The 10,359-nt window shown below is 33.1% G+C and overlaps 1 protein-coding gene across 1 annotated transcript; it reads right to left on the bottom strand.

Annotated features, from left to right (window-relative positions):
- Positions 1 to 2,892: 2,892 nt before the first annotated feature.
- LOC115974276 (pathogenesis-related thaumatin-like protein 3.5) lies at positions 2,893 to 4,080 on the bottom strand. Its single transcript, XM_031094548.1, has 2 exons — positions 3,869 to 4,080; positions 2,893 to 3,731 (listed from the first exon to the last, which is right to left on the bottom strand). The coding sequence occupies exons 1-2, from the start codon at positions 3,924 to 3,926 to the stop codon at positions 3,049 to 3,051; spliced, it is 741 nt and encodes a 246-aa protein (XP_030950408.1). The 5' UTR covers positions 3,927 to 4,080; the 3' UTR covers positions 2,893 to 3,048.
- Between the last annotated feature and the right edge of the window lie 6,279 nt (positions 4,081 to 10,359).

Below are 10,359 nucleotides of genomic sequence, written 5' to 3'. Positions count from 1 at the left end.
GGATTTATTTCATTCATGATTGATAACATTCACTATGTAAAATTTAGAATTTAAGAATAAGATAGCGAACTATGGTGTGGTGAAATTCAAAACAAAATATTAGAAGTACTATGGGAAAACTTTTAATCTTCACTCCAATTCCACTTTACACCTAAGAAGTGTGGTCTCTCAATTAGTTTCCAAGAAAGAATAATCGAGTGGCATCACTCACACATACACACCATTTCACAATGATGTCTCTCTTAAAATAAATTCTGTATGTTTCTCCGTTTATAACTAACTGATTATCTGATTGGGCTGGCCTATTGGGCCTTTTCAATTGGGCTTTAGTGTGTGGCTTGGAGTGGGACCAAAAGGGACCAATAAGACACTAGTTCTAATGGGCCTTAGGCTTTTTTGTCAACTCTTGACAAGTCTAAAGTTACCATTAATTATATTTAATACTATTATATAAATATAATTGCACTCTAGACTTTATTAATAAATTATATTCCAAGACTCTAATGATATCATATGACCCCTCCATGAAATATCCATAGTGAACAAAGTCATAAAGAACTGTTACTTTGTGAACAACTATTTTATCATTGAGTACCCGGTTTAATCTTTTAGTTATTCACATTTATTGAAATCCAATTTCAATAAATATAAACTTTAGTAACTCCTTATTAAAGTGGGCGCCCTGAATAACCAGTTCCCATTAAACTTATCTCAAGGAGATATTTCGTGTCTCTATAAAAAGAGATTATGAATTTCATTTAAAAATATATGTTCTCTCAACACTACGTGTGGTTATCCAACATATTGAGATTTTGATCGTAAATATTAGATCTCACTCCTGATATATCAAAGTAACCTACATTTCATGATCGGGTTCACTATCCTCTTAGGATTGAGAGTCTATGAAATTAGAAGTCGTGAGATTAATTATTTAGGTGACAGTTGTTGATTGAATAATTAATTTCACAGCGGTCCAATTTAATATTTCTTAACTCTTAAGACACATCAACTAGAAGTTTTCACTTCCATGATCAAGACAAACCATCTGCTATAGTCTTTGCAGATGAAACGCCCAATTTCATCACCGACTAAGAACTACATTTTGAGTTTATAAAGAACTTGTAGTTTATATCTTCTTTGACTTTTCACATAAATCACATACTATTCATCTCATAGACTATGATAATGTCCCATTAGCTCATTTGTAAATAGTCTTATATAATTAAACAATTTAATTATTTATGACAAAAATTGGATTTTGGAGCATAAACCCCAACAAAAATACTCACATCAGTACTTGTAAAAATGTGCAAATATACAAAATTGCTTTGCAAATGAACATGAACCGTGCATACAAAATTGTTTTGCAAATGAACAGTAACCGTGCATATGAACCGTGCATACAAAATTGTTTTGCAAATGAACAGTAACAGTGCATATATGCACGGTTACTGTTTATATGCAAATGATTTTTTAATTCTTTTTTTCTCTCTCCCTGTCAGGTTGCTCTCTCACTTATCTTTATCTCACAACAAAGAAAGAAAAAGGTGAGTGGGGCCATGTAGGTAGTGGTTTATTTGATATAATAAATTTTTTTTTTAAAATTATTATTTAAATAAAATATATGATAGAATAGATAAACTGATGTGGGTGTTTTATAAAAATGGGTGGGTAAAATAGAAAAAATATGTTTTTTTTTTTTGGGTGCAAAATAGGCAAAAATTTAGCATGGACTGATACAGTTGCTCTAAGAATACTAAATCATTATTGTACTAGAATGACCTTTCTAGTTTCGATGTGAAATATCTTGCTCTCTAGCGGCCGTTTGGTACATGTGTTTAAACATATGTTTTCAGTTTTTAAACAACATTATATGTATTTTTACATATTTTTTCACATACTCGTATTTTCAAAAAATACAAATAACGTTACCAAATGGCCCCCTAGGCTCTAGCTGGATCAGACTAGGCCTGCTTTGTTCTAAAATCTGTGACCTTTAAGATGTTCAATCTTCATTCATTTACTTTGTTATTGAGTTTTAATCCGAACTTAAACTTAATACTAATATCAACTTTTACGTTTAAACTTAGTTTGTAAATATCTTAATTAAATGGTCTTGGTATTGGCGAAGTAAACTAACCATCTACAACAGTTACTTAAACCACGTCTGTTTATGCATATTAATTATTACCCATTAGATTCATTTAAAATTCAATAATATTCCTGTATAATAGTTGGAATATGATGCGATTTGAGAAAACAAAAATCTTTAGCGTTGTAACATAGGATCTTGAGAAGTTTAATTTGAGCTTCTCACTAGTAATTTGATTGGTACTTTATAACCCAAGAAGTAAAAACCATGAACCTTACATGTTCTTCTCATTTTACTAGTGTATAATATGATAAATGGGTTTTAATTTTAAAATTTATTTGAGTTTAAGAAGTGACCCATCAACCGTTAAAATTTGTAGTATTTTTAAAGTTTCTAATAGCTTAGGGTTTTTCTAATTAACCAAAACCTTTCTTCTGTCAACCTCATTGATCGACGAGGTTCAAAGAAAGCCCAAGACTTTCCAAGCCAAAATAATGAAAAATAAAAGAAGGGACAAAGAGGGTTTTTCAAATTATATCTTAACCTACCCATTGCTATCCAAAATTAAATGCAACCTAATCAGAAACCCTAGATTATGACAAATATGAACATGCAACTGATGCAAGTCTTGCTTGAGACTCACCCAATCGCCAAATGTTGAATATAACGCCAAGAAGCCCAACGTTGTTCTTGCCTTCTCTCACATCACAAAATACTGAATACATTGCCATCAATACCAATTATCAAACCGTTTCTTTCCCACCAAACCAAACAACCAAAACCCCATAATGCAAAGAATCTTTACAAACAGAATTAAAACTTCAAATCAAAGTATAACAATAATCAATAATAACCAAGCACGCTAAAGTTAAGAATAACATATCATAAATAATATGAATATTAATAAATAAATTCATAATAGGACCCAAGAAATTAACAAACACTATAATCTATGATCATCGTGACCCGGTTGGGCAAAACGTAATCAAATAATCCGACCCTGAACAAGTGCACGTGCTTGAAGCATCATCGTACGCGTAACTGTAAGCGGAGGGGCAAGCATTCTTGAACATCTGCGAGTACTGTGTCGGCGAACATGTCTGAGGTGTCGCGTGGTCCCCAGTGCAACAAAACTCGGCCGTGTTGAATGCCTCGCACGCGCTCTTACACGCGACTACCGAGCCACTCGCGGTGACCTGCAACTCAGACGGGCAGTTACCGTTCAAGTCGGTGACGCACCCGGCGTACTGGCAGTCACCGGTTCCGCCGGTCGCCTTGACTCCCATCCCAACGTTGTAACCGTCGACGAGGCTTACGTCGTAGAAGTCTTTGCCCGTGGGACCCGTGCCGATCGTGAACTCGACCAGCGTGACAGGTGGCGTGCCGCCATTGGTGCATTGTAGAGAGCCGCAATCTCCTGTGGCGCACTCGCCGTTACCTGAACCGTCGAAGTTGCACCCGGTTCTTCCCCAGAACCGGCCTGACCAGCCGGGTTGGGCCGTGAGCTGGCTTGATGAACCTGGGCCCAATGAAAATCCACCATTCCCGAGTGTGGGCCCGTTACCGGAGAGAATTCCAGGCCACACTGTGTAAGCACAATGATTCTGGATGGTAAATACTGTCGCTGAAGCTAGACTACCTGCAAGCAATTACATAAAGAAACAAAGATATAAAATAAAACCCAAGATTTTATTTTTCAAGTTACCATAAAATTCATGTTTTGAGCACATAAAGAGATTTTCAATGTTGTAAACTTGAATAAGGGATTTACTTTACCTAAAGAGAATAGAAGGAGAAGAGAGAAAATCTTTGAGCTTTTCGCCATTGGTGTCATGTTGTGTGTGTGTGTGAGAGAGAGAGAGAAGAAGATAATTAATGGAGATCAGGAAAAGAGAGGAGGGAGGTTAGAGTAGTTTTGACAATAGGGTTGTGGGGGAGTTGTTGTGTAGAGCTATACGTATTTATATTTGGAACGCCGACATACTTTTCTGCATTATCAAATTTCGCCCTTTCTTTTCGTGAGCATTAAATCGTTCATGTGTGTAGTGGGGTTTTGCTTGGGTGAATATATTATTGTCTGCGGAATCAGTGAATCTTTGCTTGTTGTGTGAACCAATTGCAGCTCCCCACGTATTACGTTACCTGATTTGGCATGCCCGCATTGGCAAGCTAGAAACTTCTCTACAATTTCTTTCACAATTTTCTCATATAAATATAAAAGGTATGTGTACATGATAATATTATTAATTTATTATATAAAAGGAATTTCCTCAAAAAAAAAATATTAAAAGGAATAGAATAGTACATAGTATTCATCAAAAAAAAGAAAGAAAAAGAATAGTACATAGTACATATAAATGTTTATACCACTTTTCTTAAAAAAAAAAAAAAAAATTTATACCAAAAAAAAAAGTACATATAAATATAAATATAAAAGGTATGTATATAAATTCTCCAAGAAATAAATTGTGTCAACAGACATAATGAAGTTAATTAATTAATGATTAAGACTAAATTAACGTTTTTGGTCAAAGGTATATTGGTACCATCATGTCAATTTTTATTTTTGGTAGGTAAAGAAAACGAAAATTACTTTATACGGCATGGGTGCATGGTTAAAGACCATGCAGAAAGAAGTGTGGAACGTATTTTTCAGCTAAAAATATTTTTTGGATTTAATCAAAGATACGCCATTGATGTGCCGTCTGGTATTTTTTCTTTTTCTTTTTCTTTTTTTACTCCCATAATTGTTTGATAAATAACGTAATTTCCTTTAATTTTATTTTTAGAAGATCGATTAAATTGCATGTGGATGAGAATCAAGTCACGTGACAACGGCTTTTTCCTATGACAACGGAAACAGAGGACGTGAATCTTGTCTGTCAAACCCCCACGTGGCAAACATCAGCACAACCTCCCACCCTCACACGTACTCCTTGCAGTTGATATCCACACCCACACACTCCCCACCACCCAATTTCATCTCAACTTATTTTCATTTTTCACTCTCAAAATTTGCCATGGTATTTTGGAGCAATGCTAAGAACATAATCACACAACTTTTGTTACGATTCGGTACATAGTGAGTTGTAAGTGATGGAAGCATGAACCTATATAAATCCACCATTTTTTCTTTACAATTCACAATTCATCATGTGATAAGTTGTAACAAAAATTATATAATAAGTTATGTTTCGTTATTTTCTTGTGAAAATTATAAATATAAGATACACAATTTTCAACTTTTTCTTCACAATGGTTAACGTTAATATGTAGCATTTTTTGAATAAGTGCTGGTTCACAAACTGCTTGATTATTATTATTTTTTTCTTTTTCCATTATGTAATAAAACTATGACTAAATTTTTTTGCATTTTAACAAACTAATGAGTTTTTACTACAAATGGTCAAATTGTATTATTAATTAGTTACAAATAATAATTTAATATTATGTGAACCATTTTACAAATTTACACCATCCAATTGTTTAGGATGTTAACATAATTTAATATTATGTTAACATGACATTTTATGATAGGTTCAAATAAAAATCATTATTTGTGTTAGTGGGGGGAACTTATGAAAGTAATGTTGTTTAAAAAACAATTGTAAGTTGTTATTGGAAATTTATGAAAACCTCTGTATCATTTACATCAATCTATCTTCTTCTTTTTTTAAAAATAAAACAAAGGATCTATTTATTAACTAAGGAGCATTGTTACAAGTATTGTCCATTAGGCACTCGCGAGAGTGCTTAGTTGCAAAATATCACACACATATTTTACACAAACAAAATTTAGACATTCATTATATTCTCTGACACTACATTGGTGCACCTGTCCCCTCTTTGCTAGTTCATTTGCCACATCATTTGCTTCACGAAAGACATAACGTGAAAGGACAATCCATTTTTGGCCGAGCAGCATTTTGCAATCCAAAATCAAAAGAGAAAGTTCCAGTGCCAGAACACCATATGTTGTTAGCTAATTGACGAGAATTTGAGAATCAATTTCTAGATTTATGTGTTTATACCCTAATTCCCAGGCCATTTTTAAACCATATCTAACAGCACATATTTTTGCAATATTATTCATTTATTTGAGGCAATGCCAATGTGAAATGAGAAATTTTTTATCCATCTTCCTTTACTGTCTTTTAAAACATTGCCACCTCCTTCTTTACCAAGGTTATATTTAGAACTATCATCTGTATTTAAAGTAACAAAAGAAGGTTGTGGAGGATGTCAGGATATTATTTTAGTGACTTTTGTACCTTTTGTTTTTCTATCATATGCAAGACGATAAAATTATGTAGCTAAATGTAAAGTTTTGTGTATAAATTGGTTAAGTGTTTCAAAAGGAGGATTAAATATCATATTATTTCTAGAAAGCCAAAGTTGCCAAATTCCATAAGCAAATTAAATATTCCAAGGCATCACTTGACAAGAACTGGGAGATATATTAGTCAAATTTTCATGTAACCATTCTACCAGCAATTTATGGAAAAAAGACATTTCTCGTTGTTCAGGAACAACAATCAAGAATTCCTTTACCCAAGGGTACTCTCAAATGACATGTAAAGTGCTTTCAAGATTTAGACATCGAAGACACTCGGAGCCAATACCATGTTGGTGATGAGCAATAAAGGAACCTGTCGGTAATCTATTACAGGTGCATTTCCATATAAAAATTTGAATTTTTTGTGGACATGGGGTTTTCCAAATCCAATTCCATCTACTTTTATCAAAATGAATTCCTTCATGCGTGTATATGAATTTGGATGCTTCTTTCACAGTGCACTAGCCGTTAATTTGGCCAAATCAGTTTGTCTGGTTGGATATGGTATTGTGCCAAAAGAGTACCTCTAATAAGTTCATTGATTTCGTCAGGCAGTAGAATGGTTAAAGATTCTAGATTCCATGCATCTACTTGATGCATAAATTCAACGTTAATTTCATCTTCTACATGGGATAATGGGTCCTAATACGATACCTGAAAGGTCCTCCTGGTATCCAATTATCACACCATACATCAATCTATCTTTTGTTAGTCTTAGGTCAAAAGCTACACATTGACACTGCAATACACCAACCCGCTTCTTATTTTGCCGTCACTTAATAGGTTAATCGGTGAAACCTTTTTCCTTTTTTACTTATAATGATGTTGTTATCATACATTATGTATAATGTATTGATATGGCTGTAGTATGAAAATACAGGTGAGTTCGGTAGATGGAAAAAGGAACTTAAGACAAGTCAACAAGTTACTCATATGTCATATCACAGCTAATTTCAAAAGATTTGGTAAATGAAAGATCACAACTTGGTCACCAGTGCTGCTGTTTCCACCTAATAAGAAATTTTATGAACATTTCGGTTTGGGGCTTAGTTCAACCAACCCAACATTAAGCAAACAAACAGTGCGTGGAAGAGATGGCTATGTTCCTTTTTTAACAAAGACAATGGCAAATAGCCATAGCTTCTTTCATTGTCGTTAAACAAAAAATTGGACACAACAGTAGTCATGATGTTGAAGCTTATTACCTAACAGGTTAAAAAACATTCATGAGGTCAAAAGGCAAAGAAACCTAACACATGCAAAGAAGGTTGGCAGGGTTGTCATAGTTTCATCTAACCAAAACCTTGATGACTAATTGACCCATTAGTTGTCTTTCAGGTGATTTTTTTTTTTTTTTTGGACAACCAAAACCAACTTGGGTTTATCCATATAAGACAACCTCAAATTTTACCTCAAAAAGAAAAAAAGACAACCTCAAATAGGGTTGTAATCGATCGAGCCAAATAATTAAAAAATTTATGATTGATTTATTTAATTTTATTTCAAACATAACCGAATTGAGCTCATCATTGATCTGTGTTATATAGTCTCTAAGCTTGTTTATGAATTATTTAATTAATTATTCTTTCCTAATGTTAGTAAAGACTAAACACCATTACTATATTTTTTTATTCTATCACATGGTTAATAATTTAATAATAACTAAGTTATAGTTTGACATTGTTTTATTCAAGTTTATTAGATATAGATTATTTTTTACTTATGTGTTTATGAAAAAATAGATTTACAAATTCTGTATTATTAGAAATAAAATATTATCAATAAATTAAAAATTAAAATTTTATATGCTGTGAACTTATATAAAACTTACATTGCACCATGCAAAAAGACACATTATGTATTGGAACTTGGTAGGCCAAATCCACAAACCCTTCCCCCCCCCCCCCCCCCCTTCCACAAACATTGATATATATATATATATATACACACACTATGAAAAAAAAAAACCATTAATCGGCTGGTTGCATGGGTTAAGTTTTGGATATTTTTCAATTTTCAGCCCAACCCTACTTCCTTGGATCGAGAACTTCCCAACCCAAACCATGGTAGGTCTAAATATCAAGCCTAACACTGTGGTTGGGTTTGATTGTTGGGTTGGCACCATGTTATTAGCTTAATATAATTAATTATAAAAAAAAAAATTCTATTCAACTATTTAAAGTTTAGACCCATTATTTAATGAATGATTGCTATAGAGAGAGGGAGAGAGAGATGCATGCATATTTATTTATATATATATATGTGTGTGTGTGTGTGTGTGTCATTTTGCTTTGACTTTTGAGTTTATATTGACTTCTGAATCAATCTAAAATCTCATCGTCAAAATGTGATATATTGTGCATCCTTTCATTTGGGCTCCAATTTGAACATCTTCAATAGCTACAAAACTAGGCCCGTTGATAAAATTTTAATCCTCACCGTATGAAGAATTGGTGGTGGACAATAAGCATCTTACAATTTATTGAAAAGAAAATGCTACCGACAATTATTTGTCAAAAAACTGTGGTGGACAATCAGAAGTATGACGGGCCAGATGTGTAAATGAGTTCGCCTCTACTTGCAAAAATGTGTAGATCACTTTTACTGTGAGACGACATTGTTTTGACCCGGGATGCCCGCATTGTTATTTGAATTAGAAGTATTTAAATTTAGTCTTAGGGATTGTTATTTGAATTAGAAGTATTTAAATTTAGTCTTAGGGATAGATCTTTATCTGAATAAGGTAGTAGTAGATTAGTATTGTTATTTGCTTGTATTCAAATTAATTCCTATGTTTTAGGATAGAATTAGTTCCCTATGTTTTAAGATTTGTGGATGAGGTTATCTCATCATTGACTACTTATGTACGTTGAATGCATTAATGAAAATTAAGCAAAAAATTAAACATTTCTCAAGTTTAGGAGATTAGTTATTTCAAATTGACTATCTATCTTTTATATTCAGTAAATTATCCTGCTTTACAACATATATCCATTTCATACGGTAGACAGACTAGATTATTTATGAAATACTTCAATGAGTTCGATAACATTCTGAGACGTTTCTAGCTAGTCCTGTTATTCACAATTTTTCTTATGATGCCACCTGCCAAATCTTGAAAGTTTGAACAGATAATTTAAAATCTTTAACATTATTGAGTTGACCACACGATAGGAGGGAATGGATGTAAAGATGGATAACTTTAAAACACAAATATTGACTACAATTCTTATAGCGCAATGGAAGCATGGAGAGTGAGAAATTTTCTTCAGATGTGCGCATGCAGTAACTAAATAAGCACATTAGACTTGACATATCAGGAGTCTTCTTTGTTTTATAGAGATTTATTTTAGGAAGGGTATAGGTGGAGGCAAATATTATTGCAAAGTTACGACTGCACAACATAGTACCTAGTCAATAACCAATAAACTTGTCAAAAGAAAACATTTGTTTTGATTAGAACATTACAATTTCAACTCTGCACTCAGCACTAGTTTGCCCAGGTTGCAAGATGAACAGTGTCATAGATTTACTTGAAGCTACATAAGCGCTGATTTACAAAATTAGAAAGCAATGAAACGTGAATTCTAATGGACCATACATACGTTCAAACAAAAGTTTATATCTTCAATAACAAATGGTTGTGGTTTAGCTCAACATTGGGTACAAAGTACAATCTGCCTTAAATAAAAGCATGGAGCATTTTTCTTGAAGCTAACTGGCAATTATTTAGAGCTGAACTTTCTCTAAAAAGCAACATCAATTGGCACAACCTTTCAGCTTATGTTACTGTCAATTCCAAAAGAGATCCCCAAATAAACAGATACCTTAATTACTCAATAAGGGGCCTAACCACAACGTCATGCCTCTTCTATAAGCAATATTACAAATTATTCCTGAAAGAATGAACTGAGCATTTTCTACTGAATAG

The sequence above is a fragment of the Quercus lobata genome, chromosome 2, assembly GCF_001633185.2.
Source record: "Quercus lobata isolate SW786 chromosome 2, ValleyOak3.0 Primary Assembly, whole genome shotgun sequence".
NCBI classification, from domain to species: Eukaryota; Viridiplantae; Streptophyta; class Magnoliopsida; order Fagales; family Fagaceae; genus Quercus; species Quercus lobata.
This window is presented reverse-complemented; position numbering and strand designations above follow the sequence as displayed.

Excerpts from the sequence above, each read along its gene's own strand:
- LOC115974276 (XM_031094548.1), bottom strand. The coding sequence starts at position 3,926 with ATGACACCAATGGCGAAAAGCTCAAAGATTTTCTCTCTTCTCCTTCTA. Across the intron at positions 3,732-3,868 it reads TCTCCTTCTATTCTCTTTAG|GTAGTCTAGCTTCAGCGACA; the intron begins GTAAAGTAAATC and ends AATTGCTTGCAG.